General features: G+C 44.6%; 2 protein-coding genes across 3 annotated transcripts in view; one reads left to right on the top strand and one right to left on the bottom strand.

The window, feature by feature from the left end:
- Positions 1-27,287, bottom strand: part of LOC311037002 (secretory carrier-associated membrane protein 1-like) — a 302,700-nt gene that overhangs the window by 171,432 nt on the left and 103,981 nt on the right. The gene's annotated exons all lie outside the window — the stretch shown is intronic.
- LOC311037611 (cytosolic sulfotransferase 1-like) lies at positions 11,093-26,909 on the top strand. 2 transcript variants are annotated; one of them, XM_084046844.1, is made up of 8 exons: positions 11,093-11,197; positions 11,727-11,865; positions 12,032-12,160; positions 12,860-12,960; positions 17,926-18,052; positions 24,403-24,500; positions 25,900-26,074; positions 26,723-26,909. In XM_084046844.1, exons 1-8 carry the CDS (start codon positions 11,177-11,179, stop codon positions 26,833-26,835), a joined length of 903 nt encoding a protein of 300 aa, XP_083902970.1. In that variant the 5' UTR covers positions 11,093-11,176; the 3' UTR covers positions 26,836-26,909. The 2 variants fall into 2 exon arrangements, with proteins under 2 accessions (XP_083902970.1, XP_083902971.1); XM_084046845.1 differs by having other exon boundaries at positions 11,730-11,865.

The following is a 27,287-nucleotide window of genomic DNA, read 5'->3' on the forward strand; positions in this document are numbered from 1 at the left end:
ATTTGTTGTTTGATGTTTGAAAATAGCATGTTTCACTCAAAAATACATGGTAAAACACAGGAAAAGGCGATCTTTTTCTCAGTTTATTTTTTTTACATTGAAGTGAATGGAGCAGCAAATCTTTGGATCTTCTGGTTCCTTTGTGATAACGAAAATGATTTATGTGCGCGGTCGTGGAGGCTCAACTCGACCCCCACTCACTTTCGGGTGGGGGCTTAAGCCCCGACGCCCCAACGGTATCGGCGTGTATGCAACAACGTGTTGCTGATCACCGCGTTGTGAGCTTAAATTCGGGGCTGTCATTACTTGACTGATAGTGTATTATTTATGGGGGGGCAGCTTTAGGAAAGCGGTACATATTTAGATACATATTGCTGCGGTACATATTACTGAAGATAGATAGTTAGATAGATAGATAGATAGATATTTAGATAGATTTATAGACAGACAGACAGACAGACAGACAGACCCAGGCCATGGGAGCACACTCACTCACACCAAAAATAGCCAATCTACAAGAATTATTGCTTACTCAAATGTATTGCGCGTTTGCCCAATAGTAACAGAATCCATTGAAAAATATTTTCTATCAATTATTTGGATTTTCAATCATATACAGACCAATCTAATATTGAAATCATTGCAAACAGACCACTAGGGGGCGATCCCAATTTGCTTGCGGTGGTTTTTGAAAACCTTATGCCCATACCTGACACCATGCCAAAAATCAAAAACTTGTCACCAAGTGCACGATCTTGATGATTTTGGCCGAATTGCCTACCAGCTATCTGTCTATCGCTCTCTGTCTGTCTGTCTGTCTGTCTCAGGGGCGCCGATATTTATAAGCTCTAGCGGGTGCCCAACAAGGCACACATGCACACGCGCGCGTGCATGTGTGTAACAGACGTGATCTTGCGTTGTGTTGTAAAGCACCACAGACCAGGATTCTCAGTTGAGTTGATTTATTCTGATAAACAGACAAATAAGGCACATCACTGGTCTGCCCTGAACATGTGTTTCCACATAACAATTGCGCTCTCATAGTAGAGAAAGGCCGTTTCTCAATACCCGAACTTGGGAAGCACGGGCTTGCGTCCTTGGAAGTTCAGACTTGCAAGTTCTCCTCGGGAGTATAAACTTGCGAGGACGCGAGGACGGGAGTACGGGAGTACGGTAGTTGGAACGCACCGTTCTCGGTGACGTCACCATCTCAGCTCGTCCACAGTGTGGATATGCTCAGAGCAGATCTCCAAGCTAACAACGCATTGCTGAGCGACGCGGCGTTAGCTTGTAGGCTAGATCTGTTTTTTTTGCACAACAGAACATAACGTACATTTTACAATATAATGATATTATATAAACATAAGACATATTAACGTATATCTATATATATAAATGTTAAAACATCGTTTTTGTTCATTTAATGTATTTAACCTATATACTCTCAGAAAAAAACGTATAGAAATATGCCATTTGGTATTTATTTATCACAATACTGACCGATTTGTGTAACAACTTAAATGACTTACAGACCCACCAGGGTATAACAGGATAGGTGGGCACAAGGGACATCTGTGCACCTCGATGTAAAATTGTCTATTTTGTCCCAAATGTTAAAAAATAAAATATTTGAAAAATGTTCTAAGGTAAAGTAGCCTATATATGATTACAACATGCTTAAACATTCGACAACCAAGGTCTAATATTTCTTTAATTTCAACAAAACCTATATCCAGTCATTTGGGAGCATAAATGAGAAGTTGAAGGATAACGTCTGATAGTTTATAGTCCGTGAGCCAGGGGGGTTGGTCATTATCAAATGAGGGGAATAATGCTCATGGTGATTTTTGTCAAGGTATGCATGTCCAGAGTTAGAAAATATGTGATAGCATTGCACCAATGGTAGCTTTATGGGTGCTATCATGCATTTTATAACACTAACCGAAAATAAACAGTTCTGAAAAGTGGCCAATATTAAGTACAACATACATATTCAAAATAGTGGTATATTGTCATCAGTGATCCTTCAACATTGAAATTTGTCACAATGATAGCTGAGATCAATCTCTTTTCATCAAATATTATTATAGAATTCTATTTTGAAAACTGTGCCTTTGGTGGAAGTTGCCGTGCAGTGCCCGATTTGAGTGAATTTGTTTACTCATATTTCAAAATATATATCTGTTGTTTATTTAAGAAAAGTAGATATAACATAACATAGATATAATCACTTGTATTTGTAGAGACTTTATTCAGGAATTCAAATAAATATATTATTTGTATACATTCCATATTATTAAGTGCAGCATGTTACTCCATCTCCCAGGACCTAATTTTGAGACATTTCTTAAGTTTATCAATGACATGATATTTTCCATTATTGTTAGTTAACAACATACTCATGAAATTAAACTAATAAGTGTATGATAGTAAATAACAAGATAATTACTTTAATCTCTTCAATTTCTCAATTACAGATTTCTATACTTTCACAACCTAATAATCAAAATCGTTTTCTTCAACGTCTTCCTCTGAACTTTCCACACTCTCTGAGTAGGATGCCTGGTTCTCACAGTCTGCCAGTCTACACATGTCGGTACACTTGAGGCCATTTGCAACACACACACATTTTGGGAGTGAACATTTCTTTGGACAGTTACAGGCCAGTAGATCCAGGACAGCATCAGGTGCTGGCTGCCCTTCCATCCAGTGCACCACCAACTGTTCAGATTCCTCTTCTCTCTCCATCCTCTGTCAACAGGGCTGGGCACTTGTGGGTCCTGCCAAGGGTCCTCCAAGCATCTTCTCCATATACCAGCCTGGTAGTTGGCTCGCTGTGCATGTTTTGTTAAACAGTCCTTGCATGGTGGGAGTTGATGACTTTCAATTTCACCTTTTTTGGCACAGAAAAGGTGATACCTGAGCTCATTGATCTTGTTGGTTGATGTTTTTGGGACATACATGAGACATGTAAATGCCTCTAGTTTGTCCATCAGTTCTGGGGAGAGGTCCCATTCCTGGCCCAACTCTAAGAATGTGTCCTGTGTTTCCCTGTTGCTGGTGAGAAGTTTTAGGGCACTTGTCTTCCCTTTGCCTGCAAAGGCACTTACAGTATCACATCCAGTATAAGCATGCAACCCAATGAGAGCCCTACAAACCTCCATGCCAACAGTGGCAGCAACCTTCCTGATGTCTACAAGCCTTGTACGGGTTCTTGTGCCAGACTTCTGGAACAGTGGGGCCTTAATCCTGTCACAGAATGCTAAAGACATAATGAAGACATCAGTGTCTTCTGAGCAGATGACTACAGATTGGTATCCCTCTCTTGTGGCATGGGCAGCATGGAGAAGTAGGCGACCATCTGCTTCTTCTTGTTGACATTGAAGAGCAGACACCTCTTCACTGTCTTGAAATGTGATTCTGTAACATGTGTCATTCACATGCCCCCATCCTGAGAATAATGTTTGAGAATTGCTCTTTGTGCTTCCAGGCAATTTCAGTGGCTTTTGCATAGAGTGCTTGATCCATGACGACCACAACTGCTTCTAGATGCAGTTCCTTCCTAATTAACTCTGATTGGTTCAGGATTTCAAATACTGTCGTCAACTCTGTGGCTGGTGAATTGATGGTTGGCAGATACCCAACAATATCTTGTGAGATTGGTTCTTGGTCCCTAGTGCTGATATTAAAGCCAGTCCAGCTTGGGATTGCCTGATTCTCTGGATCGGTTTGCCTTGCAAGTGTCCACACCAGGTTCTTCTTGCAGGCAAAAAGAGCAGCTTCCTTCATTCCCTGGACACAGTTCTCCCTGGTTGGGAGAGGCTGTGGGCCCACACGTGCACCTGCTACATATACTTCCAGTGATTGGCCCTCGATGGTGACTGATCTCTGCTTACGTTTCTCAATATGTGGAAGCTCTGCTCTTGGCAGATGTGGTCCATAGACATTGGCCTGCACCACAATACCATTGACTCTATGTGATGTACCCTTTCCAGTGAGAGTTTCCTCTAGTCTATCAATATTGTCCCATGCAAGATTGGTGAAGACATGAGGCTTGATGGAGGCTGGAAGGACAACTCTCTGGCTGGATGCTGCTGCTAGCTTTTGGAGACATAGAGCAGTGTCATTCTCTTCAAGTTGGGAGTAAGACACCCCATGCCCAAACCTATTCAGTATCTGGATTAGCTCAGTGTTACCCGTCAGTGTTTTAACTGCATATGGAAGTAGAAGGTGCTTTGGTGGCTTATGTTGACCACAGGTCACAGCATATATTATGTCCTGACTAAATGACTGAACCAGAACAGTGACCCTCTGTGTTTGAGTCTTGCTGTCAGGATTTCCAGTGAGCAGTCCAACAAGAAGCCGTTGCAGTTGATCTGGTATGGAGATGTGATCACTATCTTTCACAGCAGATGAATGGAATGGCCAGGGAGTCACAGTCATCTCCTGTCTAATGATTGATCTGATATGTGATGAAGTCTGATCTATGATCTTGTTAAAATTGGTTGACTTGGCCCTCCAAACTTTGAGTTCCCTCTGGAGATTTTGATTTTCCAAGACAACATCCCTTAATGATACACTTTGTGGTACCATCAACAACCTTTTATTTTCATCTGGAAATATATGTACTACATTGCCCGGCTCAGATTCAAGATTCCTGCGAATATTTGTCCTTGTATAATCTCGCAAGCAACTCCACCAGATAACATGAAATGTTCAAGTTTCGAGACCAAAGAAGTGACTTGTACAATTATCTTATTGGGTATAATATCCGTGTGATCAAAAAATATTTAGCCTATGCATTGCTTACATTATATTTTACTTATTTAAATCTTTAGGTTATGTACAAAGGAAACCTTTGTGTTACATATTTCATGAAAACCAAAGTACATCTTATGTCAAATATAGTCACAATGTTGTCACTGCCTGTAATAGAAAAAAAATCTGGATATGCTCATTTTAACAACCTTTTTGAACAATATATAGTCTGAGCTTTATCCCAACCATTTGTCAAAAAGAGAGGGTCAATAATAAGAGAGAACCATCATTTTGAAGTAGAATGCTTCATTCGGATTTTGAAAACTGTGTTTTGGCATGTGGTTATAAAAGAAGTGATAACACACAGAAAGCTACCACAGATGCAATGCTATCACATTTTTCATAGCACTAGGGGTGTATACCTACCCAAAAATCACTATGAGAATTATTCCCCCCAGTTGATACAAATGACCCCATTTTTGGGGTCCTGGCTCACGGACTATTAGCTCCAATCGGGGGTTAAGCGGGCGGGGGGTCGCGCAACAACGGCTGATAAGTCTATTGAGAATGAATGGAGAGAGAGGTGCTCGTCTGTGCGCAATGGAGAGAAGGACGGCCGATGTTTTCTTTTTGCTTGATATTGTTTGATGGTGAACAATCATGATCTGATACACATGAAAGAAGAGTAGACCCTTCACAGCTAATACAGAATTTGTAATTTTAAGAATTAGGCTCATTTGAAAACAAATGCGACTTGCTGTGGTTGGCTACAACAGAAGAGGGTGAGGGGCTGCTGATCTTATGTTGATTTTTTGTTTTTTTCCCCTGGCCGATCTTGCCCCTGCACTTTGAGCAGACAGGGCACACAGGGGCAGGCAGGGTGTTACAAGCGTCGGGTGCAGGCAGGTGAAGACACCGGCGAATTGGCCACTACTATCTGCATGGTTCTTCCCTTTTTCCGCACAAAACTAAAGGTCAGCCCCCCTTCTCTCAGATGTTTTACATTTTATCGTCCAAGTCATTTTCAACGACGGGTTGAAACAAGCGTTTAAATCGCTTTTTTAGTCAGCCTGTGGCCAGTCAACCCCCGTCCGCTTGCGTGGTACTGCTCCAGTAAGATTGTATTGGGAAATCATGGCACAGGCTGACTAAATAAGCGATTTAAACGCTTGTTTTAACCCGTCGGTAACATTTTCTTGGCCGCTAAAATGTAAAACATCTGTACTACCTTTACTGTTTGGATACGATGTGCGGGAAAAGGTAAGAATCATGCATAGTGGCCAATTTTCGCCCGTGTCGTCACTTGCCTGCACGCGACGCTGTGGAACCTCATTTCGGCGCAGCGTCCGCTGTAGAGGTTTCAAATGGTTAAACGTATTACTATTAGACTTAATTAAGTCTGATAATGATGTACCGTGCATGTTCACATCATGTAAACTGTACTTTACTTAAGACCATATTTGAAATATTTAATGTTTTAACATTTTGGACAAAATAGCCAGTTTTACATCGAGGTGCCCAGATGTCTATAGTGCCCACCTATCCTGTATCTGTTGGCATACCGAATGCGGGTGAGAAGCCTGCGTTGGCAAGGGTCTGGGAGCACTGGACTAAATAATTACCCGTGTGGAATAAAGTTGATCAGAACGGGAGGCTGGCGAGCGAGGCGACGTGATGTTGTAATATGGCACTTCTCTGGCTTTTTGTAATTATTTGTTTCCCCCTAGGTATTGCTTGTGTATTGAGTGAGTGGTTTATTATAGAATATAAAACTAAACAGAACAAACATATATAACCGAATAAACACACACACACACACACACACACACACACACACCATTTAGCCTAAGGCTATTAATACATTTGAAAATATAGTGCTGTCATTGTGGATTATATTAGTTAAAAGTAAATAGCCTAGGCTACACTATAATTAACAATAGCTGCACATCAAAAGAAGTTAAAACTTACATTCACACATACAAAAGTCAAAGTGGCCTAGTCAGACAAAATCGCACACAAATAAGAGTGGACCTCAAATTTTATTTCCAAAATATAAATAACCAGAGTGAAATTGATGGAATGACAAAATAAAAAATACATGAATGATGTACTGTCGCACGACATGAATCAAGCTTGATAAATATTAATAAACACCAGTGGTGGAAAGTAACTAAGTATATTTACTTAAGTACTGTATAAGTCCAATTTTGAGGTAGTTTTACTTTACTGGTATATTTCCAATTTTCAGTAGCTTACTCTTACTCCACTATGCCTCAGAGGAAAATGTTGTACCTTTACTCCACTACAGTTATTTGAAAACTTATTTGAAAGTTACTTTGTAGATTTAGATTATTATTACAAAACATACATTAACCACTTGAGCCATATCTATATTTCGGCCATTAGAAAATAGCCGATCTACAAGCTCACTTGTAGGACTTGTAGGTCTGCTATTTTCAAAAGATTTCTATTCATTTTATACATTAGAAAACTTGTGAAATGGGACATTCTGCATAAGGATTACTTTCAACTTTTGGTATTTAAGTAGCCTACATTTTTATACCAATACTTTTGTACTTTTACTCAAGTACATTTTTAATTCCGGACTTTTGCTTGTAACAGAGTATTTCTACATTGCAGTATTGTTACTTTTACTCAAGTTAAAAATGTGAGTACTTTTTCCACAACACAACTGATAAACACATGCATATTTCTCTGGATGAAGTCCTCTTGCTTGGTGAAAAGTCTTGTTGACAGCTCAGCGCAGAATGAACTCCCTGGACGCATACCTTCAATTGAAGTAAAATAACGTTAATACTACTCGCATAAACACATATCAAACATTAGTCAGAGGCAGTTCTATCTCCCCAAAATTGGCTGAGACTATAGAAGTCCAATAAATATATCCACAACTAATTAGATCTCCTTTGAACCACTACAAAGACGACCCAGCTGAACCAGCGGACACTTTCAAAAGGACTGGCCGCAAATAAGGCTTCTTACGCGGGGTACAGTGGTCTGACGGGCCGGTCATCTGCGGCCGGGTTAACAGCGGCTAGCCGGCTACACAAACGTCCGAAAGTTCGGTGCACAAATCAGCCACAGATTTGAAGTTAATTAACAACATTCAAGCCTAAAATAAATCTTAAAATTACATTCTGTGGCAAAACAAAAAAATAATTCGGACATTTCTTACCGCGGTCCGTCTCCGCCATATTGGTCCTGTTTTTCAAGCGCTCCGGTCCAGTGCGGTGTTGCATTCTGGGCAATCTGCTGTGAAAAGTCCTCTGCGAGTCTAGTCTGAAGCATGCTCGGTAAAGGGGGCGGATCAAGTTCCCATCCGGGTATTTGGTCTGTACTTAGGCAAATGCGAACTTAGAATTGGAACAGTACTTGGGCAGCGACTGATGACGTATCACGAGTTCGTGAGGACGGGAGTACAGACAAGTTCGGGTATTGAGAAACGGCCACAGTAGAGAAAGACTAGGAAGCAGGTAGGTGACGTCACTCCCTTAGAGGCAGCCGCCAATTCTCTTAAAGTGACAGAGCACTAGACCACAATCCACATTTGATGTCTGGGCAAGTGGAAGCATTATTAACCATGTTACATGTGCGCCCCGTTCGCGCGTGCGCGAAAAAGTTTGCGGGTTTTGGTCGGATAATTGACTTTTTTGGGGGGGTTTTGTAACTTTATTTCGGTTAATTCGGTTGCTCAGTGGCGATCTGAACCAGGCGATCTGATTTTGAAAAATATATATTTTTTTAACTTTTTTTTTTTCTTTTTTTTTCTTTTTTTGACCAGCACCCAGGGGGTGCTCCTCACCCACAGTGGGTGCTTTTGCCCCCGGGCACCCACGTTATCGGCGCCCTTGGTCTGTCTGTCTCTCTCTCTCTCTCTCGCTTTGTGGGACAAAAAACATTACATTTTCGGGACTGCTCATAGATATCTCCTATGCCTATTGGAAGATAGAAGTAGGCTATGTTACAGCCAAATTCCATAAGTTTGCCTGGGATGTATGGAAAAGTAGGTCAAATCAATTAGGCTGTCACTCTAGCTGAGTTGAGCCGGTCTGAACGAAGCTGACCAGCTCCCCTTAAAGTTTAAATCATAACATGTAGAATGGATCTTCAGCCAAAAACAATTGATGATTGAAAACGTAGGCCTAGATGCATTCTTGTCCTCACCTCAAAGTAAACGCTGGATTATTTCTTCAAATAGACCGGTTCACAGAGACAGCGGGCAGTACACATGTACACACAGGCGATTTAATTCACATCCAGGTGTTTGGTTAAATATTGGATGTGATTTCTCCATCGTAACGCTTTCCCATGAAACAAAGTAATCCAAACTCTTTTTTCAAACCGACAGTGTCTGTCTGTAGCTTGAGAAGGCTAGATTCACTAACTGCAGGTGACCAGCACTGCGCAGATCAGAGTGACCAGTCTTGCAAAACACTTTTTTTGACAGTACTCCTACATATTTAGCAAATCCATACACAGTATCTCTATGGTCATTAAACCAAACGAGTCTTTCAGATTTTTCATATTCCATCCTGATTGGCTAAGATTGGCTTCCAAAGTTTGCAGGAATGCTCTGTTTTAAACAAAATCCCTCAAATCATGAACGCAGTGTGCAATTTCCGTGAAATTTGGCACGCACATTCCCACTAGGCCGAGGAAGAAATGCCACTTGAAAATGTTCAAATCAGCCTCATGGTGGCAGGCCGATTTGTGTTTTAACTATAACTGCACCGATCTGTGTAAAACTTTGTTTCTAGATGCCCATACAAAAACCTTTGCCCTGCATTTTTCACATCTGCCTTTTATAGCGCCAGCAGGAGGCCGACATATTCCATCCTGATTGGCTAAGATTGACATCTATAGCTTTGAACAAAATGCCGCAAATCGTGAACAAAGTGTCCGATTGCGGTGAAACTTTGAACGCACATTCACACTACGTTGAGGAACAAATGCCATCCTTTTAATATTGCCCTATTACAGCGCCACCAGGAGGCAGATTTTTGAGGGAAAAATATATTTATATATATATATTATAGCCTTATAGCACCTGATGAAGCCAACACGGCGAAAAGCGCCGTGCGAATAAAGCAAAAATGAAGCATTAACCGAGTCTGAGTCCTGTCCATTGTCATTGGAGTGTGCGGTCCCTTCCTAAGAGAAGCAGTGGGAAGGTTTTTCCTTCTTATATGCATTATCTTGCCAAACCAGCACCTCTACCCTGGATGTGCACGAGAGCTACCTGACATATATATATATATATATATATATATATTACTCCTACACATTTATTCCAAACTTCACACAAATTGGTACACATTATCTCTATAGTCAGGTGATCAAGACGGATCCGTCCGATTTTTCATATTCCATCCTGATTGGCGAATTCCGAGCATTGCTGGCCCACAATAACCTACCTGACCTGGCGGAGACCTATGCTCCGAGGAGCACTTTTTCGAGTTATCCTTCTTTATTGCAACCAAGGGTGCACACTTGTTTGTTATATAGCTTGTAGATCTGCTACTCTTCATCTGCTGTGAGCTTGCAGATTGGCTATTTTCAGCATGCAACCAAGTGTAAAATCAGCCATTACGATCAAGGTTTGCCAAAATATCTTTTTGTCGACAAAATCAACTATAGATTTAGTCTAAACTAAACAAGACTAAAACTAGATTCAGATTACTAAAATATGACTAAAACTACAAATTTTATTCAAAAGACTATGGCTAAATTAACTTGCACATACACAGATACATCTGGACTTTGCGGTGTATAGACAGACCACAGAATCAAAAACAGTAAGAAATCCAGATGTATGTGGATCCAAAGATCAGGAGAATTCTGTATGAGTGGAAAAACCTCTTGCACACATCTGGGTCATCTGGGTTTATGACCATCACAGTGGAAATGGAAAAGTCTTATTGTAAATACAGACACACCTGCAGAGCACGCAAGGCACAGGCACAGAGATACAGATGTGTTTGGAAGTTTGGGAATTATAAATTCATTATTTTATTCATGTTGATCTATTTTTTTCCTGTCCTACACTGTCCTCGACACTACAGCAGATGTGAATGCACTATGCCGCTGGTCAATAAAAGTTGGACCATGAACCTTGAACGTGGTCCAACCTTGAGCACACAGCTTTAACTATAGAGTCGTTTTAAGCTAAGATGTGAAGGCAGATCGGAGCATTTATCGTGAGGAAGGCGAGGGTGGTGGGCTTCTACAAAAATATTTGGGACTCAAACCACAGCCAAGAGTAACAAGAGACGGAGAGGGAGAGAGGTTGTTCAGAGAGCAGAGTACTGTATCTGGACTGCCAGACACGGGAGAGCTGTGGCGGAGAAAAGAGGAAGAAGCCACTTCACATACAAGGACATAATTCTGAATTGTCAGCATGTCACTTGCTGTGGACAAGGTCACTAATGTTATCTATTTTAAGCAAACTGTCTTTGTCTGCTCTGTTAGCTTTGCAAGGAGTTATCGACGAAAGATAAACACTAATAACGGTTCTTACGCAATATGATACTCCTCAGTTTATTGCTGATAGAGTGCAATGGTATGTTATTTCATGTCTTTACGCATTTTCTGCCTAATGTAATGCACTGTGACTTGCCTTGGTGCATGTGCTGTACTATAATATATTTGCCTTGCCTTAGTTGAATATTCATTTAATCTAATTTACATCTAGAGACATCTACTAATAAAAAAATCTGTATGTGTTTTAGTTTTTCCCCTAGATAGTGCATGTCAATTCGAATTCATGCCACACATTCTTCACATTAATTTACACTTTGTTATCAAAATACTCTCTGTCTTAATGAAACAATGAAAAACTCACTTCCCAACCAAAAAAAACAAACAATTCTTCTACTCAAAAATGTTGATTTAGAACCGCTCATGAACTCGGATAATTGTGCTGGTCATTCTTCATGTTTCTGTTTCAGAAGGAGCCAACTCCTCGACCAAAGCTGTTTGACTTCCGCGGAGTCTCCATGGTCAACTATTTCACAGACAACTGGGAGAATGTCGAAAACTTTCAGGCCAGGCCAGATGACATCCTCATTGCGACATATCCTAAAGCTGGTCAGTGTGTGTGTGTGGAAGTGATGACACTCGAGTTTGCAGATGTTTGGGATGACTCAGGACTTAAAGATGTATGTCTCCCTCCCCTCTCTCCCCCCCCCTCTGTCCCCCCCCTCTCCCTCTCTCTCTCTCTCTCTTTCTCTCTCTCTCTCTCTCTCTCTCTCAGGCACTACATGGGTCTCTTATATTCTAGACCTTCTGTATTTTGGCCAGACATCTTTAGAGCGTCAGACGTCCATTCCGATCTATGACAGGGTGCCTTTCCTGGAACTCATGATGCCTCCTTATCCTCCAGGTTTGAGTTCCTCCTCTCGCAATCTGCACTCTGCAATAAATCTTTATAATGATAGTACCTTGCTTCAATCGGCTCTATGCACAGCAGCCATATTATCACTTCCTTCACAGGTGTTACCAATGATACTAATGAAGGCTCTGTTCCATTTAGTCTAGCACAGTGGTTTCCACGACCCCCATAACTCTGAAAGTGTACACAGAGTTACACATCTGTAAGGGGCCATTTGGAAGCCCATGAGGGTCCCTGGACCCCAACTGTAGACCCACTGGTGTAACAGTTTCCAGTGGGCCAACATGCACAATATCAGCACCCTGACTCTGTTTGACCAGAATGGAACAGAGCCTTCATTAGTATCATTGGTAACACCTGTGAATGTCTTCATAATATGGCTGCTGTGAATAGAGCCTATTCCCTTTATCATACTATAAACCCATACATGTTTGCCTTTGATAACTGACTTTTTATTCATTGCAAGTTCATCCTCACAAACAGTGCCATTCACTTGTAGTAAACAAGGCAATAACTGATTCTAAAGTTCATGAAAGGTCATTGCTTTGGCATATCATCCAGTTGTGATCAATCATTAAACAAGTTTGTTTGGGATTAGTGTTAAGGTTCACGGATCAAAACAAGCCACTTTAATGTAACAGGACATTGCAAAAACATGCTGCTTAGCTCACCTTTTATTCCTCCGTACAGGGGCAGAATTGGCAGATAAACTGACCACCTCTCCTCGCCTCATCAAAACCCATCTTCCAGTCCAGTTGGTGCCAAAGTCCTTCTGGGAGCAAGGCAGCAGGGTACAGCATATATAATACATATATTTTAAATCAACTTACTATGACCCCATTATTTTGAAATAATTATATTCAAAAATAGCAGATCTACAAGCTCAGCCGCAATATGAGCTTGTAGATCTGCTATTTTTGAACATTTGTGCAAATCTTTGAATACATATATACATATATATATATATATATATATATATATATATATATATATATATATATATATATATTTTTTTTTTTTTTTTTTTTTTTTTTAAAGCGAACATTTGTAACTGAAATCTTTGCTTCTGGAGGTCCCCGGAACTAAATATTTTTAGATGGGGGGTCCGTGGCCAAATACATATCATTTTGAGGCCAATTGATTCCTCCCCACACACACATTAGTCACTGCTGATGTATCCTACTGGCTCACCAGCCAGTGAGGAGCCCCCACCGGGAGGACGTAGACTAGAGCCAGCCCTTCGTCCTACTCCTCCCGCCCAACGATCCCTGCTGACAGGTGCCCCACCCCCAGCCCGTAGCATTACCTGCAATGACAATTATCACCCTCCCCCGCCCGGCTTCCCTCCCCCGAACACGGGCCAATTGACGCTCGGCAAAGCCGGACGCTCGTTACGGTGGATTTGAACCCACAACCTCTGTTGGTGGTGGGCAGGCACTTTACCACTGCACCACTAGAGCTCCTTCACAGTTCGACTGTTGACCACTTGTAGTATCCTTGTACTCAATCAGAGAGCGTCTCCTTCTCAAACCCCAATGGTTCTATTGAGCCCCCCGCCCACAGGAGTGGCCCAATTCTCTCACAACTTGCTACAAAAATCGCTCATGCAAAACTATATAATCTCCTACATTTCATTTTCCACCTTCACATGTGTCTCCTTCTGTATTAATCAAAATGTGCTATAGATTTCATCTCGCAATTTACTTCCGGATGGTTCGTTTCACAGCCTTTTTTGCCACATCCGTCACAGGAAAGAAACAAGCGCTGCCGTGGTCTATGGAAGCGAGCCCAAAAGCGCGCCCAAATAAGCCCACAATCGCTTACACACAAAGCAGACCTGGCTACCCAGTTCAATGTAGCTCATCATCACAGCAACATGCAGTCAGCGTCACCGACACACAGGCAAGACAGAAAGACCCGCACGGACCAACAAACTCCATTCACTTTTATGCAACGAAAGCCACCAGCTATTATGCCTCAAAATGGACTAGAGAGAGAGAGCGAGCGAGAGAGAGAGAGAGAGAGAGAGAGGGGGGGAGGGAGGGAGGGAGGGAGAGAGAGACTAACAGAGAGAAAGAAAGGGAGAGAGAGAGACAAGGAGAGATGTGTGTGCGTGCGCGTGTGTGTGGGGGGGAGAGAGACAAACGGACAGAGGGAGAGAGACACACACACACACACACACACACACACACACACACAAACACACAAGGAGAGGGAGAGAGAGGGAGGGAGGAGGTGGAGGAGTGTGTGTGTGTGTGTGTGTGTGTGTGTGTGTGTGTGTGTGTGTGTGTGTGTGTGTGTGTGTGTGTGTGTGTGTGTGTGTGTGTGTGAGAGAGAGAGAGTGTGTGCATGAAATGCACTGCAATCCTTACGTGCATAGCTGGTAGCACGTCGCGTTTAAGTAAATCTCTCCACCAGAGACACAAAAGTTAATCTCATCTTGATCTAGCCATTGCACCGTGTCGAGTCTCCGAAAATCTGTACACGCTAACGAAGTGGCCGTGTCATGATCTCGCCCCTAAACATGGTCGCCCCGGATCGCACCGAACGGTCTGGGGTGAGCAATCTGCACCTAATTGTCTCGCCCCTAAACACGGTCGCCCCTGATCGCAACAAACGGTCTGGGGTGGGCGATATGCTTCTAAACAGGTGGAGAGCGTTTCTTTGCTAATGACGCCCATGCATTCTCCACTGTTGAATGTGCACCCTTTAAGTGCATATCTGCATGCACATAATTATATTGTTGTTGTTAAGTTGAAATAATAGTTGTACAAGTTGTAATATCAGTGTTGTGTAATTACTTTGCTGTAGTAATCAACTCAGAGAGAGAGAGAGAGAGAGAGAGAGAGAGCATATATGTATACACACACACACACACACAGGAACCGGGAATCGGTAAGGAACCGGAACTGTTAACATCCTAACAAGTCCCAACCCTATACGGCTGTCGATAAATGAACACATGACGTCGGTGGGAGAAGAGGTATTGTGTGTTTTGGACAAACAGCAGCGTAGTGCTCATGTTTGTTGTGTGAAGCTTAATGTCAGAGTGTTTGTGTTGGAGCGCCTCAGTGCGCCTCAGTGCTGCAGAGTTCATGTGCAACCTCTTGCATGCGTGGCTGTGTCTTCACAGTCTTGCGTTTTCCTTCGCCATGTCTGTGTCTGCCTGGGTGCGCGAGCGACATGTTCGCTGTTCGCCATGTGTTGTCTGCCTCAGCCCAGGGTTGCCAGGTTGCGCGACCAACAATCAATGCACACATACAATTCGTTTGCATCTTTCCCTTTCGTTTTATCTCCCTTTGTACTCCATTAATCTCAGATCTCAGAGCTAGAACACACTAGGTCTCCAGGGACCCCCAAGGTCTGCGATGTTTCGCAGGGGACCGAAGCGGTCCGTGATGTTTCACAGGGGTCCGAAGGGGTCCGCGATGTTTCACAGGGGTCCGAAGGGGTCCGCGATGTTTCGTGGGGGTCCCAAGACTCCCAGGGGGTCTATGTGGGACTGAGGTGGGTTGCCCATGTGGGCTTTAGGTGGGTTCTACCTGGGCCCTAGGTGGGCCCCAACTAGGCAAGTCTATGTGGGACTGAGGTGGGTCCCAACTGGGACTGGGCCCTAGGCTATTCTATGTCGTACCGAACCTTATTCGACAGACAGGGGGACAGACACACAGGGACAGAGAAAGAGGGGAGCACAGGACACTCAGTGTTGCCATGTCCTCTGATTATAAGCGGATTTGCCTTACTTTTTACCACAGTGTTGCCATGTCCAAAAATTATAAGCGACTTTGCCCTACTTTCACACAATACTCTCGCTCACACTGTGAGGTGGCTGTAAGTTGGATCTGCGATGCGAAGTGTACGACGCGTCACGCTAGATGTGAGGGCCGCGCAGCGGCCCGAACTTCTAGTATTGTACAAGTGTGAAACATAGTTGGAAGGTCCAGACAAGTACAAGTTTCTTAAGTGGGTTTATTGTATACAACAGAGCACAGAGTACAGGAGTCAGCCTTAGAAGGGGCCGCGTACCAAGAGCAAGAGCCAGGTTTCTTTGTCCTCACAGTATTTATATCTAGTCTTCACATGTGTGTCTATGCACTTGCATACGTTGCCTTTGTGTGTGTTGGCTGTGCACGGAGCTAGGTGTGTGTGCTACAGTACATCTCTTGTGTGTGTGTGTGTGTGTGTGTGTGTGTGTGTGTGTGTGTGTGTGTGTGTGTGTGTGTGTGTGTGTGTGTGTGTGTGTGTGTGTGTGTGTGTGTGCTATGCATGTAACGTAAACAGGGGAATGGTACGGGGATCTGGATGAACTCCAGATGTTTGTAAGTGAGCCTGAGTCAGTCATTCATTTTACCTGTCACGATGTTCTACTCTGGCTGAAATGTACTTTCTGTACATCGTGAGGCCTTCTGCTAAAGACAGTGTGTGTCACCAGTGTCCAGATTCCACACACTTAAACCCTATACTTTGATGAGCGGAGTCCCTCAGGGAACTATACTAATCTTAATAATATTTTTTTAAATATTGATTTGATGCTCATATTAACCGTAGGAAGTATTACGTTGTTTTTTATTTTCACATGCATTCCATAAATTCCATAGGGCTGGACCACACATGGACAAATTACATCATCAACTTGCGACGGGTGTTGCGTGATAGTGATATACAACTGACTTCTGCCAAGACCCGCCCAGACCCGGAAAAGTCGCGCTGTGATTGGCCAGTGGTCACTTTGAGTGACAGTTGGGGCAAACGCAGTCCCCACAACATCATTTACTATTCTGTCCCTATCGGTACATAACTCGAACGGCGCTGAGTCGAATCAGCAGACCTTGAGGCTGAGGAAGTCGCGCCCGAGCGCCCCCAGGCGCGAGTGCCCGCGACGATTCGGCGCGCCTCCGTCATGGTCCAAAACTATACTTTATTAGCCAAAAAAAAGTTGTCTGCGGTTGTCGGAAAAAGAGTGCCCCCAGCGAGATTCGATCTCGAGCCTCTGGGTCGGCAGGCTAACGCCTAGTGAGGCACGCCACGAGACCAGACGTTATTTTAGGGTTTTGGTCTGTATTAGACTGTAAATGCCCCCACCGTCCCCTTTGGGGGCGGAGTCCCTGTTTTCTCGTTTTTGTATTCAGCCAATAGCAAGGCGGCAGGGTGGGGTTTGGCAGAAGTCAGTTGCATATCACTATTACGCGCGTTGCCCCGGGCTCTATTCACAGCACAGCAGCCATATTATGAAGACATTCACAGGTGTTACCAATGATACTAATGAAGGCTCTGTTCCATTCTGGTCAAACAGAGTCAGGGTGCTAATATTGTGCTAATATAAGGGTCCATTTGGTTCCATTTGTACGCTCTCAGAGTTATGGGGGTCGTGAAAACCACTGTGCTAGACTAAATGGAACAGAGCCTTCATTAGTATCATTGGTAACACCTGTGAATGTCTTCATAATATGGCTGCTGTGAATAGAGCCTATTGAGTGGAAGATGAACTATTTCTAAAATAAATCAAATGTTTAAAGTTTTTCTAATTCAACATTTTAGTTACAGAGGACAATTATAATGTATTAAGGCATATTTGGCTTATTAGCCAGGGATCCTTTCAACTGTTAAATGACACTGCTTTCCCTTTTTCACCTGAGAAGAGAACTTTCATATCTCTCATGGTATTTAACACGGAGCGACATTTGAACAAATGCACAGCATGAGGCAAAAGCAAGCTTGCCTCAAGTCACTTTTAGTGGTTTTCTTTGTAAATATAGGTGGTCTACGTGGCACGTAATGCCAAAGACAACGCCGTGTCCTATTTCCACTTTGATCGCATGTGCCTGGTCCAGCCTGAGGCAGGAGACTGGAGCAGCTATCTTCAGAGGTTCATGGACGGAAAGCGTGAGTGTGAAATAAAGTACTGGAAACCAGTGGGATCATCTTCATGGGTTTCCGTTATTTTCTCGTCCAGAAGTTCATTCATAAACCCATTCAATTGGCTCTATGCACAGCAGCCATATTGGAAAGAAATTGGGCCTCTTCTTACTTCCTTCACAGGTGTTACCAATGATACTAATGAAGGCTCTGTTCCATTCTGGTCAGGGTGCTGATAACGTGCATGTTGCCTCACTAGAAGCACTCCATTTTGGTTCCCAAATGGCCCCTTATGGTGGGTGTGACCCCGTAAGGGTCCATTTGGTTCCATTTGTACACTCTCAGAGTTATGGGGGTCCTTGAAAATAAGACAACCACTATGCCACACTAAATGGAACTGAGCCTTAATTAGTATTATTGGTAATGGTAACACCTGTGAAGGAAGTAAGGAAGGGGCACAATTCATTCCCAATATGGCTGCTGTGCATAGAGCCTATCCGTGAACGCATCTGTGTCATTTTAGATATAACGGAAGTTACGAATGTAACTATGGTTCTGTGAATTCCCGGATGACTGCCAGTAGGCAGTTACAGTAGTGAATAATCCGCGCAGGTCGAGTATTTATATAAACAAAGTCATGTGACGCGTAGGCTACCTGTGCGTCCGCCGTCCCGGCTACATAAGCACATGATAGCCTGCGCGCGGCCTCTAAGAATCTTCTCGCCCTGAAAGATTCCGAGTGACCAGTATTACTGGCAGTCATCCGGGAATTCACAGAACCATAGCTACATTCGTAACTTCCGTTCTGTTTCATTCCCTCCTGACTGCCAGTAGGCAGTTACAGTAGTGGATGACTTACCACAAGTGTCACGAGGAATTGCACCCACCTCCTAGTCTGCCGTAGCAGCCAGCGGCAGGATAGCTGACGCCAGTGAGGATCCAGAGGCCACGTCAAGGCGATAGAACCTCGAGAAAGTGCAAGGCGTTGTCCAAGATGCCGCCGCACAGACGTCTGTCAGTGACACCCCCTTCATCGCCGCCCAGGACGTGGCTACGCCCCTGGTGGAATGGCAGATGACAGTTGAAGGGGCAGGTTTACCGGCTACGTCATAAGCCTTCTTAATTGTGTCAACTACCCAGTGGGATAGCCGCTGTTTAGACAGTGCACATCCCCTATTCTTTCCGCCGTAGCAGACAAATAGCTGCTCTGAGCGTCTAATACTCTGCGTTGCCTGAATATACAGTCGCAACGCACGGACTGGACACAGTAAGTGGGCCCTTTCCTCCACCTCGGATGTAAACGGGGGAGGATGGAATGCCGCCAACTCTATGGCCTGGTTAGTATGATTGGGGGGCAATACTTTAGGTAGGAATGAGACATTCGGCCAAAGTGTAACCCCAGAGTCGTTCGCCTTCCAATGAAGGCATACTGGACTAATAGAAAGTGCGTGGAGCTCACTCACACGCTTAGCTCCCAAGTTGCAGCACGCCCCACCCTACGGGGGCGTAACCTCTTGGCACCGCGCAGCAACTGTGTCACCCAGTAATGCGCACCAACTGACCTGCCATCAATATGGCTATGATTAAATGATATAGCGGCCGTGTGTACCCTCAACGTCGAGGCCGCACGGCCGGCATCAAGTAGACACTGTAAATAATGTTGTACAGGGCAAGAGACTGGGTCTAGACCCCTGTCGCTGCACCACGATGAGAAAGCAGCCCAGCAATTAGAGTACACCAACCTCGTGGAAGGGGCTCTTGCACTCCGCAAGGTCTCACATATCGATGGGTCAAGCACACTCAAGAGTGACTGATCCCTCTCAATGGCCATACCCAAAGCTGAAGGAGGCTCGGTGATGGATGCCATACCTTCCCGTCCAGCTGGGACAGGAGGTCCACCCTCACTGGAAGCTGCCAAGGATCCCCGTCCAATAGACTGAGGAGCGTTGAATACCACACTCTCGAGGGCCACTTGGGGGCCACCATGAGAACTCTGTGATCTGACAATCGCACCCTGTGAAGCGCAGGCAACAACAGGGGGATCGGAGGAAACGCATACAGGAGCGCTCTCGGCCAGATGTTGGCGAGAGCGTCCATCCCAAGTGGCGCACTGGCCTCTGCCAGGCTGAACCATAGAGGACAATGAGTTGTGCCCTCTGAGGCAAACAGATCTACACGGGCTACCCCGTACCGATCCCAAATCAGCTGCACCACCTGGGGGTGCAATCTCCACTCCCCAGAGGGCAGTCTCTGACGAGACAGATAATCTGCCACAGAGTTTACTCTGCCTGGCAGGTGCATTGCCCTCATCGAGGGAAATAGAGGATAAGCCCATGTCCACAGTCGCTGGGCTTCCCTCAGGGACTCCAGAGACCTGGTCCCTCCTAGATGATTGACATGAAACACCATTGAGGTGCTGTCTGTCCGAATGAGCACATGCTTCCCCCTGAGAAAGGGTAAGAAGTGCTTCAGCGCCAAGGAAACAGTCCGGAGTTCTAACACATTGAGTTCTAACACATTGGGACTGAGCCAAGAGGAACCCCATGCAGCAGGAATGCATTGTCCCGCCACCGGCGGAGATAACCAAGGCACCTGCGAGTGGCTCTGACCTTGACCCCTCTGTGTAGACAGGGGTCCATGCGAAGGCCATTGAACCACCTCTGTAGTGGGCGTAGATGTAACAGCCCAAGAGGAGTGATCGCTGAGACTGAGGTCAGCATGCCAAGCAGTCTGAGCCATGTTAGGACAGTCAACATTGCCCCCAGGCGGAAAGACCGCAGGAGGTTGTGTATCTTTTCTACCCTCTGTGTAGTCGGTCGCGCCTGCATCGATACCGATGCTAGGGACATGCCGATGAAGGTGGTCTGTTGTGTCGGAACGAACGAGCTCTTCTCGAGGTTCACCGACATGCCCAGTGCCTCGATGTGAGCGAGGACCCTGGATGTCACCCGTTCCGCCTCCCTGAAAGAGGGGGCGCAAATGAGCCAATCGTCGAGGTAGGGAAGTATCTTCACTCCTGACAGGCATAGTGATGTTAAGGCTGCCCTCATACACCTTGTGAAGATGCGGGGAGCTAGAGACAAGCCGAATGGCAGAACGGCAAACTGGTAGGCTTGGCCTTGAAAGGCAAAGCGGAGGTATTTTCTGTGCTCTGGGTGTATAGGCACATGAAAATACGCGTCCTTGAGATCTATTGAGGTGAACCACTCCCCCTGTGTGATCGTCTGCAGGACGTCGATTGTGCGAAGCTTCCGAAACGGAAGGACCTTGAGGTACACGTTCAACCTTCTTAGGTCTAGTATAGGCTTGAGAGACCCGTCTTTCTTTGGGATGAGAAAGTAAGTTGAGTAGAACCCCTCGTTCTGTGAACGTGGGTGAACTACTGTTATGGCTCGTTTGTCCAAGAGCTTGGCCACCTCTTGGGCCAAACACTGGGCCTTCACAGGGTCTGTGACCGAGGTCACCCTGACCCCTGAAGGTGGTGGGGGTCGGCGGCGGAACTGCAACCTGTAACCTTGAGACATTGTTGTCAAGACCCATGCATCCTTGGCATGGTCTGCCCAATAATTCAGGTGCTGCTGTGAAAATCTTCCCGCCGCCGGCCCCCGACCCTCAGGCTGTGCCTGGAGGGTTATTTGGGGGCTTGGGGGGGCGCTGCCATTGCGCACGCTGGCGAGGTGGGCGCTGCCCACCTCTGGACTGATGTTGCCATCTGCCCGCAGCCGCCTGGTCCCGTTGCCAGTGCTGCGGCTGAGGATTCAAGTAGCCTGAGCGTCGCGGGTCCCGGGTCCTGAAGCCTGTCGTGACTGCTGCCTACGTTCTAGTGCTTTGTCTGCCTCTGGCCCAAACAACTGGCCCGGCACAACAGGGAGCTTCCGTAGCGCCTTTCTGCATTCGTCAGATATAGGCGCCTGAGCAAGCCACACCTGACGTCGTGTCACGACCAGGGTGGACATCAAACGGCCAAGTTCACTTGACATTAAGCCGAAGGTCTCAAGAGCCACATCGTTAATGTCGCCCAACTCACTCCCTGGTTGCCCGCTCTCTAAAATCTTGGACTGGGCGAGGAGGAGCACAGAGAGAGAGTTCCCCATACGGGCCATGCAGGCAGCGGAATCATATGCCTTTGATAGGAGGCCATCAGTGACCCGGCACTGCAAGCTGGGACAGCGGGCTGTGTTCTTCAGTGCCTCATCTGGAGGGAGAACCAGCGCCGCAATGCACTGGTCCACAGGAGGTATGTGAACCAGTCCATGTTTTTCTGCCTCACTCATGGAGGCCAGGGCTCTTGCATCCTTGCCTCGGTGGGCAGGTGCACCTGGATCAGCCCAACACTGCTTCAGCTGACTTAAGTAGTGAGGCGAGGGTGGGACAGCAAAGGGTGGAGCCACAGCCACCCGTCGGAAGAACGGGTTACTCACCACCTGAGCGGCCGGTGGCTCATCCAAACCGACCTTAGCCAGGGCAGCACGCAGCGTTGCACGCAATGTGCAGGGCCCGTCTCCCAGCTCAGTGCTTCCCGAGCTCCTGCGGGAAGTCTCTGAGCCATCCTCAGCCTGCACACTCCCAGGCTGGGGAGTACCATGAGACCCCCGGTCGGGGGAAGGGTCGTACCTGGGGCTATAACCCCCGTCATGGAACATAGAGTCTGAAGCTGCAGTTGACAGGACGTCAGCATTGTCTTCCTCCAATTCCCAGGCCGCCTGGTGTGGAGGAGGTGCTGGAGGCAGGCGAGGCAGTGGCTGCACCATTACCTTAAGGCGTTCTACTTCAGCTCGCAAATCGTCCATCTCATGGCGATATGGAGCTGTGCCAGTTGCCGCCGACTTCCTCGGGGCAGGGTCACCGCAAGACCCGCGCTTGCGCTTCGCCCTCCCACCGGAAGGGACCCCAGAGGACCCCTTTGTACAGGAGGTTCTCCACCTCACGCAGCCTGGCCTGTCTCACAGAGAGTGGCAGGATGCTACAATTCATGCATGCCTGGTCAGTCAGAGCTTCCTTAAGATGACCGATACCCAAGCATGATGGACACAATTCATGGCCGTCCTCGACCTGAAGGTGAACCTTGCAGGACGAACACTCCATATCAAGTCAGTTGTGTAGCCAGGCAATACCAGCGAGAGCTGTACACCACAAAGTGTAGCTAACCAGACAGGCTAAAGTAGCTTGCTGTTAGCTTATCAGGCTAGGACATCTGAATACTAACCAGAACGTCCAGCAGATTTGATACTCACCTTCAACAGTTTAGAACAGCTTAAATGTCAATCAGGTGTTTAACCAGGCAATCCTAGCGAGAACTGTGCAGCCACAGTACGCGTCAGGAACTTCCAGTAACCTTTAATTAATTGATTATTATTATTATTTTTAATCAATTTATTTTTTTTAATTAATTTAACTTTTTAATTCATTTAACTTTTTAATTCATTTAACTTAATTTAACTTTTAATTAATCAAACATATTATAGCTAGGTAAATCAGGCGAGTGCTGTGGGCAGCCCACAGCATGCGATCGACACCCAGTGTGGAGGAATCACTATCACAACACTCTGTGTAAGACAGTGTGTGTGTAGCTGGTGAACGAGCCACGCTCGAAAATCCTCCCGATAGACGATAGATAAAGAAAGAGAGGAGGAGATAGTTTGACAACCACATCCTTAAGAGGGCAATAAATTGCGCTCTCGACAACAGTCACAGGCAGGATGTCAACTCACCAAACAACACGTAGTGTCTTACTCTCTTTGGACCTGCAAAACAAAGAACCGATGCACGGATTCTCCGGAGCAATACCTACCCGCGATGCACGCCAGGTAGCGAGAAGTTCAAAGAGGCCGCGCGCAGGCTATCATGTGCTTATGTAGCCGGGACGGCGGACGCACAGGTAGCCTACGCGTCACATGACTTTGTTTATATAAATACTCGACCTGTGCGGAGCGCGAGAGGCATTATTCACTACTGTAACTGCCTACTGGCAGTCAGGAGGGAATGAAACAGAACCATTATTTTATACTTTGGCTATTCAAAAATAGCGTTATGAGCTTGTAGATATTTTTGAAAAATTATGACAATTTGAATATATATGTTTAAAGGGAACATGGGGGGTCACTGGAACAAAATATTTTATATCAATGGTTCTAAAAAAAAATCACGTCAAGGACCCCCAAAATGATATGTATTTGGCCGCGGACCCCATCTCAATACATTTTGTAATAGCCCAAACCTTGCCCCGGAGGCAAAGATATGAGTAAAAATGTTACATTTAAAAAATGTATACATTCAAAGATTTGCACCACTTATCACGCTTTTTCAAAAATAGCAGATCTACAAGCGAGCTGCGTTCCCGGATTGAATGGGTTAATTTGTTGTTCTTTTGGTTTCAGTGGTGTGGGGCCCTTGGCATGACCATGTAACTGGCTGGTGGGAGAAAAGACAGGCTCACTCTAAACTCCACTACATGTTCTATGAAGATCTGATTGAGGTGCACATACATGTACCTATTACCGCACTGTATGTGTTTGTGTTTAAACCACAACAAACTTTTGTAACTTTCCTCTTCTACCCCCGGATTTGAACCCGGTTTCCTGCGCAAGTGCTGAAATGTTTACTCTTGAGCTAATAGAGCCTGCCTGCTTGCTCAGGGTATACATTGAATCTTGATTCATGTCAGATCCTGTGTCTAGGTGAGATTATGACTTTTGACACAATGTAAATGTCTCAATAGGGAGACAAAATACAACCACCCCAATTATAAGTTATATTTCTACCATACAAATTGTATAAGTTATATTATTGTAACATACTCTACCATACACATTGGACAAAATGACATTGCATTCATTGTATTCATTCATTGTAAACCTTGTTGTGCTTTATTGACTTGCACTATAGCCTACTGAATACACACGTGTGATATAGGCTTATTTTAAGCTGCATGATACTGATTTTAACATGCTGCTATTTTCAGGTGTTTTATGTTAATTCTATTCTCCCTTCTTCTACTTCTAATTCTTTATTTATTATTTTTAACTGCAAAACATGAAAGCTTGCTTAAATACAGGTTTCATTCATTCTTTTACCTGTGTATTGTATGTATTCATACAGTTTATTGATTGATTGCTGATTGCCCTATTCTTCGCAAACGTTTGGTGAAAATAGCCTATCTACACCCTCACAATGTGACACATGATGCAATGTGAGCTTGTAGATCGGCTATTTCTGTTGAAGATATTTTACCCAAACCAGGAACGCATACTGTGTCATTTTAGATTTTTCAGCTATAACCATTATTTTATACCTTGGGCAATTCAAAAATAGCAGGTATACAAGCTCATACGAGCTTGTAGATCTGCTATTTTTTGGGGGGAAATCGTGAAAATGTGTGCAAATCTTTGAATATATATTCTTTTTTAAAGCGAAAATGTTTAACTCAAATCTTTGCTTCTGGGGATTCTACAAATGTCTTCTAAATCCTAAAAGTTGTTTTTTGAAAAAACGTATGTTGCTATAATATCAGTGGTTCTCAAACTTTTTCATGTCAAGGACCCCCAAAATGATATGTATTTGGCCGCGGACGCCCATCTCAAAATATTTTGTTCTAAAAAATATTGATGTTGAGTTAAAAATGTATATATATATATATATATATATATTCAAAGATTTGGACACAATCTCATGTTTTTTCCCAAAAAATAGCAGATCTACAAGCTCATAGCGCGGCACTCGGTGCTTGTATATCTGCACTTTTTGAATAGCCAAAGAAATCCCAAATGACACAGATGCGTTCCCGTCTTAATGGGTTAATGTGGAGATACAAAATGTTAACTCTTTATCGGCCAACAGAAGCAGGATTTGTCTCTGATCACGGTTTGTGTTTCCAGGACACCGGCCTTCAGATAGACAGACTGTGCTCCTTCCTTGGTTTGTGTCCGTCAGCCGAAGAGAAGGAGAGCATCAGAGCTGGAGTGCAGTTTGACAGCATGAAGAACAACAAGATGGCCAACTACTCCACTGGAGCAGAGATGGATTTCAAAGTCTCTCCCTTCATGCGGAAAGGTGAATAGATCATTCATTGGTTCTCAAAGTGGGGTCCGGGGACCCCCAGGGGTCCTTGAGGGACTAACTATCTAATGATATCCTAATGATAGATAGTTAGGATATCTAATGATATCCTAACTATCTATCATTTAGATGATAGATAGTTAGGAACCAAATGGACCCTTACGGGTCTGTTACTCTGAGAGTGTACAAATGGAACCAAGCGGACTCTAACGGGTCCATTTGGTTCCATTTGTACACTCTCATAGTTACATTAAAGGTAGGGTAAGTGATATTTTTTGGTATTTTTTTTTGTTTTTTGTTAAAAAGGTTAAAGCACTATATTCTGATAGTAATCTATATTGCTATAGAGCGTTTGTTCGGTCACAGGGGTCTCTCCAGCTGAAAGACCCCTGACGAAATAGAAGTTTATAACCTAGAAGCAAGAACCTTGCACACAGCACCTTCAAGTCAGCAAACCGTCCTTCTTCTTGATTATTCTTTTTTCTTGTGTTTATTTTCCTTGTGGCATATACCTATAATATTATTATTATTATGCTGCCACAATGTCGTGAGGAACCAGAACAAAGTACATTTTACTCGTGAGTACCTATACATGTATACAAGACGTAACAATAAAGAACACCTTGAACCTTGATCTTCCAGGAAAGGTTGGTGACTGGAAGAACCATTTCACCGTGGCCCAGAATGAACTGTTTGATGAAGACTACAAGACAAAGATGAAGAATCCGACTCTACAATTCCGTACTGAAGTGTAGAGATGTCTGGCCAGGTCATATGCAGGCATAAAGATGGATCAAGGATCAATACTATAACTTGATGCATAATATGGTGCTGAAAATGGGTCATCAGTGTTCTGTTGTGCGAATTGTTCGCACAACACTTAAACCCTCATTACTTAGTAAACTTGACCGTTGGCTCTGTACTTGATCTGCTCTTTTTACCCTCTATCTACACCAGGGGTCTTCAACGTTTTCAGGCCAAGGACCCCCTAGCTGAGAGAGAGATGAAGCAGGGACCCCCTCTATATTGTATACAAATTGTGTTTCAGATTTAACCGTTTTTGTTTACTTGCTCTTTTTTTCCCTCTACACCAAACGCCTCTTTGCCAAAAAATAGCCGATCTACAAGCTCACAACGCCTCGCAGCTCCTCAGAAAAGGGATGCTGGGGTTAAAGTGCTTAAGGTAAAAAAGAAAATCATATCACAC

The sequence above is a fragment of the Gymnoscopelus microlampas genome, assembly GCF_963454915.1.
Source record: "Gymnoscopelus microlampas genome assembly, chromosome: 21".
NCBI classification, from domain to species: Eukaryota; Metazoa; Chordata; class Actinopteri; order Myctophiformes; family Myctophidae; genus Gymnoscopelus; species Gymnoscopelus microlampas.

Excerpts from the sequence above, each read along its gene's own strand:
- LOC311037611 (XM_084046844.1), top strand. The coding sequence starts at position 11,177 with ATGTCACTTGCTGTGGACAAG. Across the intron at positions 11,866-12,031 it reads TGCGACATATCCTAAAGCTG|GCACTACATGGGTCTCTTAT; the intron begins GTCAGTGTGTGT and ends TCTCTCTCTCAG. Across the intron at positions 12,161-12,859 it reads GATGCCTCCTTATCCTCCAG|GGGCAGAATTGGCAGATAAA; the intron begins GTTTGAGTTCCT and ends TCCTCCGTACAG.